This window comes from Pseudonaja textilis, chromosome 7 (assembly GCF_049901715.1).
Source record: "Pseudonaja textilis isolate UNSWEBS1 chromosome 7, rPseTex1.2, whole genome shotgun sequence".
In the NCBI taxonomy this organism is placed as follows: domain Eukaryota; kingdom Metazoa; phylum Chordata; class Lepidosauria; order Squamata; family Elapidae; genus Pseudonaja; species Pseudonaja textilis.
Window position 1 is genome coordinate 384,476 of NC_141996.1, and position 20,115 is coordinate 404,590.

General features: G+C 54.8%; 3 protein-coding genes across 3 annotated transcripts; all 3 read right to left on the bottom strand.

Annotated features, from left to right (window-relative positions):
* Positions 1–9,205: 9,205 nt before the first annotated feature.
* On the bottom strand, positions 9,206–10,976 carry LOC113450439 (ubiquilin-1-like). The gene is given in 2 exon segments (XM_026721631.2): positions 9,206–9,997; positions 9,999–10,976. Coding segments are annotated over 2 exon segments (1,770 nt in total).
* A 2,318-nt stretch (positions 10,977–13,294) lies between these two features.
* Positions 13,295–14,587, bottom strand: LOC113450455 (ubiquilin-1-like). Its single transcript, XM_026721646.1, has one exon. The coding sequence runs from the start codon at positions 14,585–14,587 to the stop codon at positions 13,295–13,297; it is 1,293 nt and encodes a 430-aa protein (XP_026577431.1).
* Positions 14,588–16,499: 1,912 nt separating this feature from the next.
* Positions 16,500–17,999, bottom strand: LOC113450440 (ubiquilin-1-like). Its single transcript, XM_026721632.1, has one exon. The coding sequence runs from the start codon at positions 17,997–17,999 to the stop codon at positions 16,500–16,502; it is 1,500 nt and encodes a 499-aa protein (XP_026577417.1).
* Between the last annotated feature and the right edge of the window lie 2,116 nt (positions 18,000–20,115).

A 20,115-nucleotide genomic window follows, 5' to 3' on the forward strand; every position in this document is an offset into this window, starting at 1 on the left:
AGTTGGATTAAGGAAGGGCTGGTCTCGATAGTGCGCCTCAGCATCCTTTCCTCAAGTTCATCCTGGACCTCTGGACCAGAGAGGACTTGGCGGATGTCCACAAACAACTGGCGGAAGGACTGCAGATCATCCAGCATGTCCGCTTCAAGGCTCATGTCCGGTGTGGGGATGGTGCCCGCCAGTTGCGGAAGCTTCTTATAGATGGCCATCATCTTAGTTAAGCCACTGAGGCTCAACAGCCGGCCAAACTGTGGCGTCTCTTGAGCAAATGTTTTCAGCTCTGGGTTCTCTGACAAGAACTGGGCCATCTCCTTTGTGTTGGCGAGGATGTTCTGGACGACAGGTTCCTCCAGAGCCTCGGCCACCACCTTGCCACTAAAGTCCTCCTCCTCTTTCTCGGCTCTTGACTGCATTGTTCTCAGGCTGACCAGGCCGGAGACTCCCAGGATTGTGGTGGACTGGCAATTGAAAAAATGATGGGAGACGCAGGGAAGACGTCTGAGCAACTGCCAGCCCCGAGAGCCCTCGGGTAGCAGTATTTATTAAGAAAATGCAAATACAAAATCAAAACAATGACTTCAACATTAGCTCAGCAACATTATCTAGCTAGGCCTCAGCGAAGGTGATAAAGTTCCCGTGAGAAAGCAGGGCACCAAAGGTCTCATGGGAATGGCTCGGATAGGTACTGTGAACTCCCACGCAGATTCCTGGCCTCTGAGCTTAGCAGACCATAACAGGATCAAACTCTCATCATAAAGACACTACTGCCCTCATGAGGAGCGTTTGTGATACCCCCAGATCTTACAAAGCTGTACAAGAACTTGCAGAATATGATGGATATATTACCACATTCCCTCCTTTTTTATTTATTCAAAGATAGGGGGTGTTTCAGTGGCATAAAACACAGTTCCCTCGCAAACTTGGTTTCGTACACTTAAGGCTGAGGCACACATTTGAAATAGATTAGGAATACATTGAATACAGCAACATAACATAATAAGTGTAATAACAATTATTACAACTAATTGAAACAATAAACGTAACCATGAGCTGTCAAGAAGCCAATCCCATAGCAAAGCCCAAAGTGACTTATTGAAGTCATCTTTTCCTGCTTCGTGTTCAGCTATGCGGTCTTCCATATCATGAACAGTTCTTGTAATGTTAGGCTCATAATTATGTATAAAAACACAACAATGTAAATGAATTAAAGCACAAACTCCTCCTTTAGCAGCTAACATTATATCTAAAGCATAACGATTTTGTAAAGTAACTTGGTGAATTTCAGACACTTCTTCATTTAACATCTTAATATTCTCAACAGTATCATAAAACATAGCAACAGTAAAATTATTTAAAATATGAATATCTCTATAGTTCATAGCTATTCCAAAAGGTGGGTACATGCATACAAAGCTAACAATTAGTTACATTTAAACTCTTTGCTGCAATCCGAACGTCCTTGATGTAGGAATTTTCCTTCCATAAATTATCACCAAAGTCTCTAGTTTCTGAGATAATGGCAGCTCTCCGCCTCCGCATTAGAGTCCGTGGAGGCATAAGACGAATGGAAAAAGAAGTTGTGTAAAGTAACTTAGGCAACTCCAATTGACACCAATATTGTCCATAGTCTGAAACAGAAACATTAAACAGAATCAGAGTTGTAACACAGGCTGAAGATATAATATCCTTATCAGGTCCCGAGTAAAGAATGTCTTGACCCTTATGCCAGGACCAATATGCTGGAAAAATCAAAAGATGCCGCTGTTTGCAGATTAATTTAGTCCGATTCCCCAAAGGAACCTGCTGCATACAAGTTGATAACCTCAGATAAGCAGTCATCTTTTCCCAGCTTTCACAGCGCCACGCCTGGACTGCCGGCATCAAGAGAATCAGGAACCACGGAAACGCCATCCTGAGAATCAGGAACCTCAGGAACGGAATCAGGAACCACAGGAACGGAATCCTGAGAATCAGAAACCTCCCTCACTGGCACCTGCGAAGGCGCTTGTGAATGATCAGGCCGGATACATCGACCAGGAACCCAACGAATTTGACCAAGATGTTCGACTGCTGCATAACCACGTCCCCACGTAATCAGCTCAGCGGGAACCCATGCTGGATCTGGAAGGAATCGCACCAACACTCGAGGCCTCACTGCATCTGTAGAAGGGGAAGAAAAATGCCTGCTGGCCGCGCTCGCAGGGGGGTTACCAGACAAATTTAAAAAATTTAAAGTATACAAAGCAAGATTTAAATGATCTTGAATTGCCGGAAGCCCCAGGAACTTCCCTCCTTTTTTATTTAATTTAGCTAACATGTTCTTGAGCGTGCCATTATAACGCTCCACAATAGCTTGTCCTGTGGAATTGTATGGAATTCCAAATTTATGTTCCACGGACCACTGTTTGCAAAACTGATCAAAGACTGTGCTCCGATAAGCCGCACCATTGTCTGTTTTTAAAGTTTGAGGCGTACCAGCGACTGAAAATGTCTTAATGCAATGATTGATGACATGTTTAACCGCTTCACCTCTTTGAGGAGTAGCCATTAGAAATCCTGAATAAGTATCCACAGTCACATGTATATACTTCCAAGGTGCAAATGATGGATACTGAGTAACATCCATTTGCCAAATCATTGAGGGTTTCAACCCCTGGGGTTGACTCCCATAGGAATAGCTGTGCCTTGCTTTGAACAAGTTGGACATTGTTGAATTATGGCAGCAGCTTCTGCAGCAGTAAGCTTGAATTGATGTGCCAACGCTTTAGCATTTTGATGAAAATAACTATGGCTGTCCCATGGCTGGACAGTGAGAACTGAAGTTACAGCACTGTCAGCTTTGGCATTGCCTTGTGATAAAATTCCAGGTAAATTACTATGACTACGGATATGGGCAATAAAACACACATTCATACGCTGCTCCAAACATTCTTGCAACAACAAAAGCAAACGTAGAATATTAGGTGATATTCCAGGAGACAAATAAGAACCTGCTACAAAGGGTAACAAATTATATACATACAAAGAATCCACTATTAGATTAAAATCCTGATTTTGAAAATTTTGAAAAGCCAAAACTACAGCAGCAAGTTCTGCCTGTTGGGCAGACTTCTGCTCTGATGTCACTTTTGTATGCCAAATTCCAGATTTATCTTTCCAAACACAAGCACCAAATAAAAACAAAAAAAAATGTTTCTCCATCAGTAAAAACTTTAGGAGCATCTGATATACTGATTTAGGTCACATCCTGTCCCATTGATCTCTCATTTTGCTGACTTTGACCCCCCCCAGGAGCCCGACATTGCGCTTTAAAATGTCCAGGCTTCCCACAATTAAAAAAAGTTTCTTTTTTAGCATTTCCTGCCTGGAGAGCCAGAACTAAAGTCTCCATGTTAAAAGTCTGACTCCCCACCTTTTGGCAATCTGCGTTAGCCTGATCTACTGCTAACTTCAAAAGCAATTCATTCCGGGCAAATTGATTGTCAATTTGCCTTTCAATAGCCACTTTCAATCTGCTAATGAAATTTTCATAGGGTTCATTGTTTCCTTGTTTGATGTTAGTAAAGGTCTTCTCACCACCTTCGCCGTCAGGGAGAGTCCGTACGGCTTGAAAAATTAACTGTGGGAGAAGAATGAACCCCTCCTCAGGCATTCTATCTCTCTGTTGATTTAAAGCAACGTCCACACCAATTTCTACTGGATTAAGTTGAATCTCCACTCCAAAATCTACCAAATCATCTCCTGATAATTCCCCTCTATTTGTTGCTTCTTGAATAGCTGCAGTAACTGCATCTACTTGAACTCTTAAAGGCAAACTCTTCTCTTCTGACAAAGTATTTTCAGTGCCTGACAGCCCTCTGGATTTATCTGGAGGTGCTGTCGGTGTGCAATATACGTACCGCATTGTAAGGCGGCAAACCTTCTTCGGGGGTGCTAGGAGCGGTTGTTCATGCGTAGCTAATGCATCCATAACCACCCTCCAGGTTAACAAAATTGAAGAAGGGGCACGAGGCTCCTCGTGCAAAAATTTCCCTATCTTTCTCCAGCGCTCTACTTTAATACTACCTCCCTCTGGATAACACGGAATATGTTTCCAAACATACTGTAATAAGTCCTCAATTTCTTTCTTTCCTACTTCCTGTCCTCTACTATGAACTCCAAACTTAAAACTATTCCCAGCGATCTCTCTCATTTCCCTAAGGTGCTTTGTCTGAGCTTTCGAGAGACCTTCCCCCATACTCACGAAAAGAATCTGTCTCCGTCCAGCGAAGAAGATGAGGGCCCAGTCGACGTCCGCGACGATGAGTATAGGATGCGGGAAACGTATAGCTTTCAAGCTATCACGCCAAAACGTATAGCCTTCCAAACTATCACGTCGGGGTCACCACTTGTGGTGGACTGGCAATTGAAAAATGATGGGAGACGCAGGGAAGACGTCTGAGCAACTGCCAGCCCCGAGAGCCCTCGGGTAGCAGTATTTATTAAGAAAATGCAAATACAAAATCAAAACAATGACTTCAACATTAGCTCAGCAACATTATCTAGCTAGGCCTCAGCGAAGGTGATAAAGTTCCCGTGAGAAAGCAGGGCACCAAAGGTCTCATGGGAATGGCTCGGATAGGTACTGTGAACTCCCACGCAGATTCCTGGTCTCTGAGCTTAGCAGACCATAACAGGATCAAACTCTCATCATAAAGACACTACTGCCCTCATGAGGAGCGTTTGTGATACCCCCAGATCTTACAAAGCTGTACAAGAACTTGCAGAATATGATGGATATATTACCACACAGGATGAAGGCGACAGTGAGAGGATTGGTCTCCTGGGAGAGCAAGCCCTGGACGGTGGAGCTCTGCACCACCTGGAACATGAGCTCTGGGTGGCGCTGGAAGTGCTGAGGCATCTCACTGAAGACGTCTAGCAGGGTCAGCAGGTCTCTCCGGATGCGCCTCAGCAACGGCCGCAAGGTAACCCCTCCAGCAGACTCGGAGGTGCCAGCAGCCGTGCCAGGAGTGCTACTGTAGCCTGGTGCCACTGAGCGTGTGGGCAAGGCATGGTTGGGTCTGAGCTCCAGCCTTTTCGCCACCACGTGCACCAGGTCTCCACTTTGGATGCCGTGCTGGAGAAGACTTTCCTGGTCCTTCAATATTTTCCCCGCAAATATCAGAAGCACCTGCTCCTTGGTGAGCGGGAAATGGCGGGCGGCCTCGATCTTGAGCTCCGCGACGGTGCTCTTCTCGTCGACCTGGCAGTCCTGTGCTTTCCCCGAGCCTTTCAAAGTCACCCTTACGAGTTTGGGTTCGCGGGTGCCCTCCACAGGGCTGGCACTGGGGTCATGGCTCATGGCTGGGGTGCCACCACCGGTCCATTCCTAGCCGAGGGGCAGGCAAGGCCAGGGGGTCCCGGGGAGGCTCCCAGGTGGTCTGCTCTGCCTTCCGAGAGCCGAGAGCCCCTTCAGCAGGCATGCCTTCTCCCCTGGCCTCGCTCCCAACCTGGTCGCCCGCTCTCTTCTTCCTCACCCTGCTCCCCCAAACCCACTGTGGCATCACGGCCATGACATCACAGTCCTGAAGGGACAGCAGTGCCCGGGGGCCTCCCAGCTGGCATTGCCTCACCCACAAGGCCCCCTCGGCCCCCAGGGCATTGACGGACGGCAACACCAGCAGCGTCCGAGGCTCGTTTGGGGGAGTGACGGAGGAGAGGAGCCCAGGGGGAAACGAAGGAAGCGCCCCCTAGTTTGGGTACTTCCCCCATGGAGGTATCCTGCGTGCTGGCAAAGGATGTTGCTGAGGTCCTCCTGGTTGCGTTCTGCTCGGTTGCAGGATCTGTTTGCTTCTGTCCTGGACCTGCCCAGTTCTCACGGCGGAGCTCTTGAGCTAAGCCAGGCGTCTAAGACTTGTGGACTTCAAGTCCCAGAATTCCCCAGCCAGCCAGCCAGCCTGTCCACAAGCCTTAAAGTTGCCCAGTTTGGAGACTCCCGATTTTAGGTTGTGATGAGGATTTTTCTCTGCCCGCTTGTTGCAATGCTGGCACTGATCGGACGACCATGGAGGGTCTCCTGCTTGAGCGGGGGGTTAGGCTAGAAGACCTCCAAGGGCCCTTCCAACTCTCTTGCTCTGATTAGGGCGGAGGGAGGGGTCCTGAGGCTGGCTTCTGCACCTAGTGGGGGACTAGAACTAGCTCTCCCCACTCCTGGCTGGTTAAAACCAGCAGATAAGGAAGGAGGTGAAGATGGAAGGAAAGGCTGATGACCACGAAGTCCCGAAGGCACAGTGGCGGCCATGCACACAACGGCTCGCTTGCGGGTCAAAATCGAGCCAGGAGGGTCTCCTCAGACAGAACAAGGCAGTGAGGATCACGGGTCACTCTTGACCGGTGAGAATCCAACACCCGCCACCTCCACAAAATGAGGAGTCAACTTGGTTTTAGCCTCCGTCTTTACATCCAGAGGAAACAGGGATTTCTGGGGCCCAGGCCGGAAACAAACCAGGCAGCGGAGGGTGCAGATCTGTCTGCAAGGATGTGGCCAAAGATCTCCTGGCTAATTGGAAGGCCTTCAAGTCCCCAGAAGCCGGGATGGAAGAAAAACCTCCCACACTATCCATGGTCCTAGCCGGAGAGCCTCAGGTCCTCTCTCAACTGTCTCTGGAGAGCCTTGGAGCATTGGGGAGAGGCCAGAGGCCCGGAGAAGAGCGACCCTGGTCCCCCTTCTGAAGAAGCAGGGGGTTGGACTAGAAGACCTCCAAGGTCCCTTCCAACTCTGTGATTTGGTTATTCTGAAATTAAAAAGAGGGTTGTGGCAACTTGTGAGCCTTCTGTCGTGACGCAGCTCAGGACTCAAGTTCTGATTTGTTTATTTATATAATACAGTATACAAGATAAAATAGACTATCAAATTAAGATAATGAAACCATCATAATGTAGCACCCTAGAGCCTCAATGGGATGGATGGGATGGTCCACTGTGGCCTAAGGAAGCTAACCATCTCACTGCTTCTGGGGTGGCTGCTGGGCGATCATCCCAGGTGCCTGGTTTCCTTGCGGACGTTTCATGATCCAAACGAGGGAACAGCACCAGTGCTAGTGAGGATAGCACCAGTACTGATGATGTTCCCTAGTTGGGTCATGAAACGTCTGCAAGGAAACCACCACGCTCAGAGAGCACCCAGGACCCCGGAGTTTCAACCCTGAGCTACAAATATTTACTGCTATGTTCACAGTTCTTTTCCCATACTCAGCTCTCACTTCCATGTGGTGAAGGGAGTAGGAACAAGCTCCGGTGCCTGGTTTTTATTTACCATTGGCTTTCTGGCAATATTTTCCCATCTTAAAGTTTTATTTATTTGTTGGTTTGTCTGTTTATTTGTTTGTTCAATTTCTATATCTGCCCATCTCAGTCAATGATTCCAGATAGCTTACAATTCAAATATACATACATATATACATATATGCTTAATCTGGATGTTTTTAGTGTTTTTATTGTTTTAAAATGTATTCAGTATTTTGTGTGTGTGTGTGTATGTACACACACACACACACACACACACAAATACTAAATACAGATTAAGGAAACATAGGAGCAAGATACCAGTTAGCAGTGCAGCCAAAATTTCCACCGCCCATTTCTTATTTTACCAACCATTTTAGCAAGATGTGCGCACATTCCTCTATTTCTTTCAGTTCTTCAGTCTTTCAATCTATCTTGCGATTGTTCGCCCCGTTTTCCTTATCAAAGGGACTATTTTGGCTTTTGATGCATGACTATTCAGATCAGGCCGAGGCCGGCGTGGTCTTGCACTTTTCCCAAAGAGGACACAACCAAGGGAGGGTTGTGCTTCCAGCCTGCGCAATCGGTCAAAGAAAGCCACGTCCTTCCTCCAGAGCAGCTGCTCTGCAAGGAACGCCAATCTTTGGGGCGGGGCGGGTGGGGGGGCATTTGTAAGTCAGGGGGCATTTAATGGCTGCATTTCACATCATAGCAATAGCCCTTAGACTTATATGCCGCTTCACAGGGCTTTGCAGCCCTCTCTGAGCGGTTTACAGTGTCAGCCTGTTGCCCCCAACCACCACCTGGGTCCTCTTTTAACTGCCTTGGAAAGCGGAGTCAACCTCGAGCTCCTGGCAGTGGGCAGAGCTTGCCTGCAATGCTGCAAACTAACCCCTGGGCCACCATGGCTCCTGGCGCCGTGGAGGTCAAGCAGGAGCAAAACATGCGTTTCCTTGCAAATCAACCGAAAAGATCAAAGGACAGTGGTTTGTCCGAGACCTTAAGAGGGGGATCCATCCTTTGGAGCCTACAGTTTTCTACTCCTCCCCCCCAGAAGGGGAACGGATGACGCTCCGAGAGAAATGCTTTGGGCAAGATAAAAAGTTGGAGCTGAGCCCACCGATCAGAACGTTGTTTGGAAATACAGCGAATGCCCTGCCCCCAGAAACACACCCACACAAGCTCTCCTAAGCGACACAAGGGCCCGCTTTCTCTCTTTTTCTCTTCACAGCCCTCTAATCCCTTGCCTCGGGGTGGAGTTGGGGCGATTGAACGGAGCCGGGGTGTTCACTGGCAGGATGCCCTTCGTGAAGCCCATGTGGAGTTCGCAGCAGGCAATTAGTCATCGCGCCCAGAGAGGGAAATATCTGCTGCTACTTAGGATCGAACTCACAGCACCCTGATTGTGAGGCGAGGGGTTCCACCTCTAAGCCACTGCACAGGTCGTCAACACAAAGACACCGACCAGGTTCTGGTCGAACCTCAAGCAAAATATAAACCACGGTTGTCAGGATGTCACGCGAGGGAGACAGACAGAAAGACAGAGAGAGATTATCGTCCACGTTGTTTGTCTCCATGGCTGGAGATGCTACGGAACAAGGCCCTGGATTGCAGCTACCTGGCCGCCCTGGGCGGAAAAGAGCCATGACGGCTGGAGGCCAACCCTTGGCTTTGCAGCAAGCAGATTCCCACCTTAAAATGCCGCTTTTCAAACATTCAACACCTGGAGGGGCAAGGGGGTGGGGGTGGCAGTGGCCTCTGGTGGCCCAGGGATCCACTTTGGGAGCCCGAAGGGAGCAGCCCACCCGCCTGTCCCCGCCGTGCCAGGAGAGCCCTGGGTTTCAGCCGGAGGAAAGGAGCAGCCAAGGCACCGTTTATATCCACCATGCTGACTTTAGTGTGTCAGATGACCCTACAAGAGGCAAAGGTAAATCTGTAGCTAGGATGCACGAGAGTTTGTTAGCTTTTCGATTGCCAGACTGATATCTCCTTCCGTGTCCATGAGAGCCCGCAGGTTCAGGTCCTGGTTGGGGAAGCCCATCGCTCGGAGCTGCTCCAACTGGCCCTGGTAAAGGGCCTCTGGAGCTTGCTCTTCCATGTCCTCCTCCTCCTCCTCCTCCTCTTCATCGTCTGCTTTGGAGGCGTTGCTCCCCAGCTCCAAGCTCTCTTCAATGGAGAGGAAGCTCTCTGCCCCTGATGACGGGCTCTCTCCCTCCTCGGAGTCTTCCATGCTTTCTAGGTCAACATCTGGGTCCGTCAAAGCTTGCAGGAAATCGGGGACTTCCCTGGTGAGGATCAGCAGGCTCATCTGCAACTGGAGGAGAGCCTGGACCGCTCGGGGATTGGTCAGCAGCAGCGCAGAGGCTGACTTGGCCAGCTTGGACGGGAGCTGCTGTGGCCACTCTTGAGGCGGAGGAGCCCCGTGGCAGTGACTGAGGAACATCTGGGTGGGGCCGTTGGGCTTCGTGAGCGCGTTGGAGATGTTCTGCATGAACTCCAGGTTGTCGGTCAGCTGATGAACCATGTTTTGGATGCTCTCAGTCTTGCTAGGCCCTGGCCGGACTCCGGGCCCCAACGCCAGCAGGACGTAACCTTGCTCAGTGCCGTTACCAGCGTTGCTGAGGTCACCGTTACATATGTTGTCCCCGCCGCTGCTGTTGGGCTGGGGTGTCCAGGGGTTCGGCAGGGGTTCCCTGTTCTCTGTCCGGGAGAGGGGGCTGACCCCCCCCAGGGGAGGGCTTTGCCTCTGAGAGGGGAAACGAGCTGCCCTGGAACTGGGCCTGTACCGCGTTCAGCATGGGGACCTCAATGTCGTTGTACAGCTGTTGCAGGGCACTGTAGCCCCCCGGGGTGCTCTCCAGGTTGCTCAGGGCTCGGTCGTGGTTCCGGATGATCTCGTCCATGACGGCCGGGCTGGTGGCCACATCGATCATTTCCCGCAGGAATTCGGAGTTGTTGAGGATGTGGTGGATCTCCGGGTTCTGTTCGGCCAGCTGCTGCATCTGAGGCACAGACATGATCATCTGCCTGACTTGCTCGGTGTCCCCAAAAAGGTTCTGCATGAAGGGGTGCTGCATCACCTCAATGATGAGCTCCTGCCGAGTGGCATCCTGCTCCTGGGCCTCGCCCACAAAGTCAGAGACGTCCTGGGCGTTCAGGTCCAGCACGTTCATGCCCGTGACCCCGATGAGGAAGCCCAGGAGAAGCGGGTTGCTGTTCAGGGCAGAGGCGTCCAGGTTCAGCGTGACCATCTGCAGCAGGAGGTTCTCCATGGTCTGGGCCACTATTTCGTGGCAGGAGGCCATCAGGTCTTCCGGCTGGCTGCTCCAGTCCGAAAGGTCCAGGCTGTGTTCCGAGGAGATCTCGCGCATCGCTGGCATCGGTGGGAAGGCGGTGGGCGCGGCTGGGCGGTCCCCGGGGCTGCCCGAGGGCTTCCTCTGGGACTTGATGAAGAGGTGGACTTTGGACCCATCGCCAATCTTGCGCTGCACGAGCGTGTCCTGGTCGTTGAGAATCTCACCCGCAAAGATGAGGGACAGCTGCTCGGGGGGCGTCTTGAAGCGGTCAGCGATCAGCTTCTTGAACTCCTGGACGTGGGTGCTGTCGGCCACCTCGAATTGCTCCTTGCGCTTGAGGGTCTTGACCGTGACTCTGACCACCCGGCTCCTGTGGCCTGCGGTGGCCCCGGGGGCCCTTTTGCTCTCGGACATGGCCGCTCAGGGGCTGCAGCGGCTGCGGCCTGGGTGGTGACGAAGGACCTTGGCAACGAGAGCGGAGGCTGAGGGAGAAAGCGGAGGGAAGCGGGCAGTCTCTTTCCAGGCAGGCGGCGGGGCTTGTGAGGAGGTGGGGAGGGGCCAGCGGTCTCCTGCCCCCTTGTGTCTCAGCACCAGCCAAGGCCAGAGCACACATACCAGCGAGATGTTGCCCTTCTCTTCCGTGGCTCACAACCTGGCAGGTTCCTTCATTTTCCTTTCCTCCCCTCTGCTGCTGCCCGGGACACTTGCCTCCCTGGGCTTGGCTGGACTGTGATCTCACTGCTGACCTCACAGAGGCCTGTGGCCCAGTTGGTGGGCCACACCTCCAGGGCCTTTGTCCTCCTGAAGTTCGGCCACCCCACCCCCCACCCCCGCAGGGCCGCCCCGTCCTCACTTCTTGGGCTCTTTGCTGCGCCGGCCTTGCACCACACACACCCCTGGCAGCACAGAGTCCTGGGCGACTTGTGGGAGGGAGCCGGCCTGCCTCTCCAGTCCGTGATGATAAGAACCAGCCTGTCAGGGTTGAAACAAGGGGCCCTTTGGTGCCCCTGAGCTCGGCTGTTTCCTTGCAGGGGTTTCATCGACCCGTTTAGGTAACCCCTTCGGTGCTAGAAGGGAGGGGGGTTTGCTCTCTGTTTATATACCACACAACCCACTGATGATGTTACCTGGTTGGGTTACGAGATGTCTGCAAGAAAGCCAAGTTCAGAGAGCACCCAGGACCTCGGTTATAATTCTGGAAGACTCACCTGGAGGACAATTTTGCTGCTCTTGAGTGTCCAAATTGAGGCAGCAGAACTACCTAAGGCAGGGCCTGGTCCAACCTTGGCCGCTAGGAGACTTGTGGTGCTGATGTTCCCTAGTTGGGTCATGAAATGTCTGCAAGGAAACCACCAAGCCCAGAGAGAGCCAAGGACCCCGGAGTTCAGCCGGACACTCCAAACATTCTCTTCTAATGACACATTTATTTTGTTGATGCTGCCCAGCCTGAACCGCCTTCCTTGGCATTTTCACCCTGCTCTTTGGGGCAAAGGGGAACACGCCCCCCCCCCGGGCTCTTTGAAGGCTGCTCATAGGTCTCCCCTCGATCTGTTCTGCAGGCCAAACATCTCCAGACCTTCCAGGTCTCTTCCAGATGCCTTCCCTTCTGAAATTGATGGGGGACGGTGGGGGGAGGCGCTGATAACGGCCTGGGGCTCCACCAAAGGGACGGATGCCTGCCAAACTCCCCAAGAGAGCGTGGAGAAGATGCTCCCTTCAAGAGTGGCTGGTTGATTGATTGGTTGATTGATTGATTTGCTCATTCCATTTGGATGCCAACCACCTTGTGCTGCTCCTGCAGGGAACCACTCGGGGCCTCCTAGGAAACCATCTTTGCAAATCCCTCCCCACGTCCGCTCTGAAGTTCCCCCGGGGCCTTCCTCAAGGGAGGAGCCCATCGGCTTCTCTCCCTCCCCCCACCCCCTCCCCCACTCTGGAGGAGGAGGAGGAAGAGCTCTCTGCCAGATTCTGGCAATCCAGGCCTGGTACCCCCCACCCAGTTCCTGGGCTGAGCCTTCCAGAATTCAGGCCCCAAACCAGAGGTGGGATTCAGCCGGTTCTGACCAGTTCTGGAGAGCCAGTAGAGGAAATGTGGAGTAGTTTGGAGAACCAGCCAACCCCACCTCTACTCTGCCTCCCATCAAGTCCCAGCTGATCGGCTGGGTCTCCTTTGGTTGCCCTGCGCAGGAGAACAGAGCTGGAAAGCAGGTCAGTGGGGAGGGGAGAGGGATCTTGCAGTATATCCTTCCCCTGCCACGCCCACCAAGCCACCCCCACCAAGCCACGCCCACAGAACTGGTAGTAAAAGAAATTGCATCCTACCACTGCCCCAAACCCTGCCTGGGTGTCCCCACCCTCATCCAGGAACAGGCAAGGAGCGTCCTCTCCTCCAAGTGACCAGCCGTGGCCTAGCGGTCATTCCGGCTGGGGCTACTGAGCAGCCCTTTCGGTGCCAGACTGTCCCGAAGGCAATGAGCAGGCGGGAAGGCTGCGAGTCTTTCAGTTGGGGTTTATAACGTGGAGCGGATGTGGAAGAATGCGTGACCAGAAAGCCGCCCCAGCGCAGGGAGATGATCTCCTGGTTTCCTTCTGACTTCCTGGAGCGGCGGCGGCTTCTGGTTCCCAGCAGGCCAGCGCTGTAGGAATGGCATCTCTCCAACTGGCCCTCTGGGCCGCCAATCGGGCCTTGGAGCTGGCGGGGAGGGGCACCCAAGAGAGGAGACACGATGCCCCTACTCTAACGCAGCCGGTTCTCCTTCCGAGGGGGAGCCGATGGCCACGGCTCCCATCGCAGACAGGGGCCCCAAGCCCTTCAAGTGCAGCACGAACCAGGGGATGAGCACCGGGGCCTCCTCCATCAGCGCCTGCAGGCCCTGCTCCATCTGCACCCAGGCCTGGATGGCCTTGGGGCTGGACATGGCAGCCACCATTTCCGGCCGCTGCATCTGCTGGTAGAAGTTTTGCAGCTGCTGCTGGACGTGGTCCTGCTGACTGGCCTGCGATCCTCCGGAGGCGAGCAGCGCGTTCTGCATGAGGGAGAGCATCATGCGCTGGGTGTAGGTTTTGCAGAGGTTCACAATCAGGGCCTGGATGCCCCCCACGTTGCACGGTCCTGCCCCGGGGTTGGGCCCAAGGCTGGGCAGGGGAGGCCCGAGAGGCCCGGGAAGGCTGCCGGAGAGGCCCCCCTCCTCATGGCTGGAGTTGTTGGTGCAAAACCTCCCGTAGCTGTTGGAGGTGGGGAAAGAGTTGGAGCATGGGGATCCTCCCCCCTCGCCCCGCCTGGCCGTGTGCTCCGGATAAGGAGGGTTCCTGGCCAGGGCGCCAAGGGGCTCCTGGCCTGCACTTGGCTCCTGAGCCTCGCTGCTGAGTTGCCTCAAGGGGTTGTCCCCACCAGGAGTGTTGCTCTGGACGCCGATCAGGAGTGGCTCCGGATTCTTCAGGTCCTGCTCCACCTCAGGGTTCTTTGCGAGGTCCATAATTTCCCTCATCTTGTCCAAGATCACCCGCATGATGCCCATGTGGTTCAGGATGTGGCAGATGGCGGGGAACTGCTGGGCCAGCTGCTGGATCTCTGGGTTGGCCAAGATCAGCTGCCGCACCTTCTGAACAACCATCTCTGAGGACGGCATCGGGTGCCACTCCGTGCCGGAGGGATTTCTCGCCAGAGAGCTGGGGCTCACGGCGGGCAGGGCCAGGCTGGTGCCCATTGGTGCCGAGACTTCTGGGTCTCTCTCCAGGGACCGGATGACCAGGTGGACGGTCATCCCATCGCTGATCCCGCACTGCCGGAGGGTGTGCTGGTCCTTCAAGAGCCTCCCGAAGAAGACCAGCACCAGCTGGCGTGCCTCGCACTGGAAGTGCTTCGAGAGCCCCTCCTTGAACTGGCGGATGGGGGTCTCCTGGGGCAGCACAAACTGGGCACTGGCCTTGGGAGACTTCGCAGTGACGCAGATGAAGTTGGGGTTGGCGGCCAGACCGGGGCAGCCACGGGGGGCGCCCTCTTGGTGCAGGTCCAGGGCCTCCATGGCGCAAGGGGGAGGCAGATCAGAAAGGGCCTGGGGTCTCGGGCCTGGCTGGACCAAAGGAATCGGCTGGTGTCAAGTCTCCAAGAGGGAGGGGCTGCTGGGAGGCGAAACGGCACCCTGGAAGCCAAGCATGGGTGGCTGTCGGAGCCCCCTCCCAGGCCTCTGTTTCTCCCCCTCCTCTTACCTTCCTTCCTTCTTGCTGAGCCCAGGAGCTGCTCCCTCCATTACCCAGCTGGGGGGGGGGTCACTGTGACATCACCAGGTGTCACCCATGGCCAAGCTGGTCCAAAGAGCCCCCAGGAAGAGCCGGTCTGGGGGCCTGAGCTGACTTGCAGGGCCAAACCCTCCGCCCCCCCCAGCAGGGCACCTGACCACCTTCTGCTCTGCAGGGACCCTCTTCTCGGGCGCAGGAAACGGGGAACCTTTTCCTCTCTCCAGAAGCTAGAATAGAATTTTCACCACGGCAGCCCCGGTTGGCTGGAAGTGATGGAAACTGGCTGCCCAGATCGGCCATCCCATAATAGGCTGAGTGACAGACTTCTCAGAGGGAGGAGCCTCAGAAAGATGCTTAGAGGGCAGCATTGGAGTCTGACTCTGCCTGTGCACAGCCTGGAGTTCAATCCTGACAGGGACCAGTTTGAACTCGGCCTTCCGCCCTTCTGAGCTCAGGAGGAGGAGGAGGAGGAGGAGGAGGAGGACCCGGATGGCTGGGGGGCGACAGGCACTCAGAAAGGCTGTGATGCACCGTGAGGTGGCATCCAAGTCTAAGGGCCATCGCTGTGGTGATTGGGGTTGTCCGGCCTTCCGCCAGCCTCTTCTAAGCCTGCGACCAGAACGCCCTGTGGTGGTCTCACTCAACTGTGGGGGAGCAGGAGGACGTGGACCACCCAGGGCTCCTCAGAGGAGCTTTTTCCAAGCGGGCTCCACCCAAACCCTCCGCTTTCAGTCAGACAGAAGGGAAGAAAGAGGCAAAGGAACCCCGCCCCCTCCCCAGCGCTCTTGGCAGTGGTCCAATTCCATGCATGCCGCTGTGTTTGTGTGCGTGGAACACACCACGGGCCAGCTGGAACCCTCTGGTGCCCTTGCTGGCCTCAAGCAGATGTCGTCCCCTCGCAAGTCTTCCTCCTCTCAGGGGTCTCCAGCTAGGAGCCAGCCGAGCCAAGCAGCCCCTGGGCCAGATGGCCGTGGAGGCCCCTGCAGGACTGGGATGTCCACCGTGGCAACGGACTCCTGTGGGCCGGGGGCCGTTACTATCCTCCACCACATCGGTGGCCCAGGCTGCTCCTCCGCAGGGGGAAACCCAGGGCCTTTGGACAGGCGAAACGCGGCCCTGAGCGCCCATCACCAAACCAGTGGCCGCCAGGGCAGACCAGAACAGCGTCTCAGTCCTGCAGGTCACGGTGGTCCCAAGGGGGCTTTTTTCCCAAAAGGCAACTGGACTTTCTTGGGGTTTTTTTCCCTTGAAAATATTTTGCTTCTCCAGCAAGAAGTGCCTTCAGAACTGAGAAGCAAAACATTGTCAAGGAAAAACAGTCCCCAAAAGAAGAAAAGCCCCCCGGGGACGACTCCTGCGGTGGCTTCCAGCGATTCCTTGCCAGAGATGGGAGCATGCAAGGAGGGCGGCTGGTCGCCAGGTCGCCAGCCCAGCCCCAGATTTCTCTTCCTGGAAAACGGGGCCAAACTCCCCGAATGCCGTTAGAGGGTTTGGCCCCTTGGCCAAGAGGCAAATTAACCACCTTGAGGACTAGGAGCCCTGGGCGGGGCCCAAGCAGAGGTGACAGGAGACCGGGTGAAAGATTTAAAGCTTTTAATCAGAAACCATGAAATCCATTCCTTTATGAAGCTCCGGCATCCGCCCAGAAGCTGCCCCGAAGGGCCCCACCCCGCCTGCCAAAGGCTCAGCCCCGGCACTTCAGAGCTTGTACGTCTGCTGCTTCGAAGAGGGGGGTTGTGCCGAGCAGCCCCGCAGATGGACGCTGAGCTGTGGGGGCCTGCAGAAGAAGTCGTCCGCCGCCAGGCTCTGCCAGATCTCGGGAGCAGAGAAGTCCTCCTCACCCCCTGGGCCAGGTGGGGGCACCATCCCACAGAGGGAAGTGATGGAATACGCTCTCCGGGCAGGGCGCTCCGATCGGCCGCGCCTTTCCGCCACCGGTTCGTCGGTCGTCAGGGCCTGCAATCTCTGCTGAATTTCCATCAGCCCCTGGATCTCTTTAGGGCTCCAGCTTGCCAGGAGGACATCCGTGTTTTGGATCTGCTGCAGGAGTGCCAGAATCTGCTCCCGGGAGTTTCTGGATCCGGCCACGTACCTCTGGGCAGCTTTGCCCGCCACCTCCGAGCCAAGACCCTGATCAGTGGGGTGCCTGGGGGGGCTGCTCGCCATGCTCTGCACGAGATGCTTAATGATCTGGTGGAACAGGTTCTTCACGGCCGCTGAGGCCAGCTGGCCCGTCTCCCCTCGCAAGTTGCCGCTTTCCCCTTTGCTGTGGTCATTGCCAGCAGCCGTGCCCACGCTTTGGCCGCTAGACCTGGAGGGCCACGGTTTGGGGGAATGCAGCTGCTGCTTGGCCCGCCCAGGCTTCTCACTCTGGGGGCCTCCCGGGGCTCCTGACCAGACCGTGGGGGCCGGCCTCTTGGGCAGGGCCTTCTGCACCAGGCCCTGCACCTTGATCAGCACATCCTGCAAGGCCGTGTTGCCGTCGCCACTGGGGACGCTCCCGGGACACGGGTGAGCCTGGGGCGGGGACTTGATGATCTCCCGCACCGCCGCCGGGTTCCTGGCCAGCTCCAACAACAGCCTCATGCCTTCCGGAGAGCTGAAGACGTGGCTGATCTCGGGGGCCCTCTGGATCACCTGCCGTATCTGGGGGCTCTTGGTGGCCATCTTCTTCATCAGATCGGGGCTGGAGAGTTTGCTCTGGATGAAGGGGTTCTCCAGAAGCTGCAGCATCAGGTCAGGGTTGGACATCAGCTGGCTCTGGAATTCCGCAAAGTTGGCCGTGTTGAGGCCCAGGCTGGCCGTCAGCTCCCGCAAACCATCACTGTCGAAAGTGCCATTCCTGGCAGGGGCTTTGGGGTCTGGGCCCAGGTCAGCTGGCAGGGTGGGCCCCTGCTGGGGCGGGCAGGCTTGTGGGGACCGGACGACGACATAGACGGCAGCATTGCTGTCCAGGTGGATCCCGTGCTGGGCGAGGGACTTGTGGTCTTTCAGGATCCTTCCGGTGTAGACCAGCACAATTTGGGAGGGAGAAGAGGACAGGTGCCGGGCTACGTGCTCCTTGAATTCCCTCACCAGCATGTCCTTGTGGACCAAAAACTCCTCCTCCTGCCAGGGCGTCTTCACAATTATCCGGACAACTTGGGGCTCTTTGGTGGCCCTGAAGTCAACTCCTGGGATTACCTGGCTTTCCACCATGATGGCCCATAAGAGTTTCTCTCCTCTCGTCTGGGCAAAGAATGAAGGCCAAGTGGGTAGCAAGCAGGGACTGAGAGATCTCCCTTGGCTGTGGCCGGGCAGACTCAGAGCGTGCTGCTCATCCCAGCCCAAAGTGCCCCTGCCTGGCTTCCTCCCTCTGCCCACATGCAAGCTATGGGTCTCCTCTTCTACCGGCACCTCCCACCCGCCCACCGGTGCACCACGCCAACCTTCTGAGGTGGAATCCCTCGTCTGTGATGTCACTGAGGAGGCCACTGGCTGGACCTCAGCCCGGCCTTCTAGGCTGCTCTGTGGGGCAGGGACCTCTCCCCGCGGGGGGCCAACCTAGGCAAGCCACCGGTCATGACCTCCTCCGCCCCCAGGTGGCGTCCCAGCACAAAGTCCCTTGCCTCAGGAGACAACCCAGCAGTTGCACCTCCTGCCGCTTCGTCTCACAACTGGCGCTGGGCGGGAAATAGAGTGGAGCGGTCCGAAGCTCAATGCAGGGCACGACTATGGAGGTTTCCCCTTAACCGCCAGCCATCTGGGCCCCCCCTCCCTTCCCTGGAGAGCCCCACAGTTCACCCCCCGTGGCCTCAAGCAGCAGCCTTGCTGACCTTGGAATTACAAGCGACGGTGCGGCAGCCAAATCCCTCGGCTCTCTCCAGCAAGGTGCCACCTAAGCTTAAAAGAGCCAACTTAGGAAGGCCTACCTGGAACCCTGCACCCCGTTTTGGTCACCACATCACACAAAAGAGGGTGAGGCTTTGGGGGGAAGTGCAGAGAAGAGCAACTAGGATGATCAAAGGCCTGGAGACTAAAACACACCAGGAACGGTGGCAGGAATTGGGCCTGGCCAGACTGAAGAAAGAAAGGACCGGGGGGGGGGGCATGACAGCCGTCTTCCAGTATCTGAGGGGCTGCCCCAAAGAAGAGGGGGGGGGGTGTCAAACTATTCCCCAAAGCACCAGAAGGCCAGACAAGAAACAATTGGCGGGAGCTAATCAAGGAGAGAAGCAACCGAGAACTGACATTTCCTGACAGTGGGGACAATTCAGATAATTAAGCAAGTGGAACAACCTGCCTTCAGAGGCTGCGGGCGCTCCGTCACTGGAGGCTTCTAAGAAGAGACTGGACAGCCACTTGTTTCCCATTTGAGCAGGGGGTTGGACTAGAAGACCTCCAAGGTCCCTTCCAAATGTATTCCGATTGATTGATCTAGATGACTGTATGATGATAAATGTATCTATGGTGACTATGATCATGATTTATCACATAGCTTTTATGTACACTGAGAGCTTCTGCACCGAAGACAAATTCCTGTGTGTCCAATCACACTTGGCCAATAAAAGAATTCTCTCCTATTCTATTCAAGATGTGCTGGAGTCCAACACCCCTCCTCCCCCAATGCCCAGTTGGCAGGACCTCCAACCAGAAACAAGGTGATCCAGAAAGTTCTCCTCTCCTGGTCTCCAAGTTCTTTTCCACTTCTGGCTCAAAGGAGCCCGGTGGTGTGGTCCGGTGGTGGCCTGTGGAGCCAGCAGCAGATTCGGACACTGGGGAAGAACATGGGCCAGTCCTGGAGTCTGGGGAGGGCTCGGACGAGGGATCTGCATCCGAAGCAGAGGTGGCGCCAGGGCCATTGGGGAGTTAGGTGCCGACTCCCTTCCAGAATCTGACAGCAGCGAGGCAGAGGAACAGCAGGAGCCTGTTCCCAGCGTGCGCATGCACAGAGCTGCCAGAAGGCAAGAACAGTTAAGACAAAAGGGGCGACTCGGGAGTAAGGCTTGGAGGTGATTGGCCCCTCCCATAAGACATAAAGGAGGAGCATAGGGACAGGAGCCTTTGTGGGAAGCAACTTTGTTCCTTCTGGTCGGTTTAAACTCTGTGTGGATTTTGTGCTCCGTTTGGCCTTGTGCAGCTAACTGGCAATGTAGTCATTGGGAGCATTTCAAGGGAGGTAAAGGTGGGTGCTTATCAGCCTTATCCCAAAGGACTCTGGCAGACTTCTGCTGGGCTATTCATTGACTGTTTGGGACTCATTACTGGCTGTGAACGCATAGAATTCACAGCCGTTGAAATAATAAAAAAAATGGTTTGGGGGAACAGCGTGTGA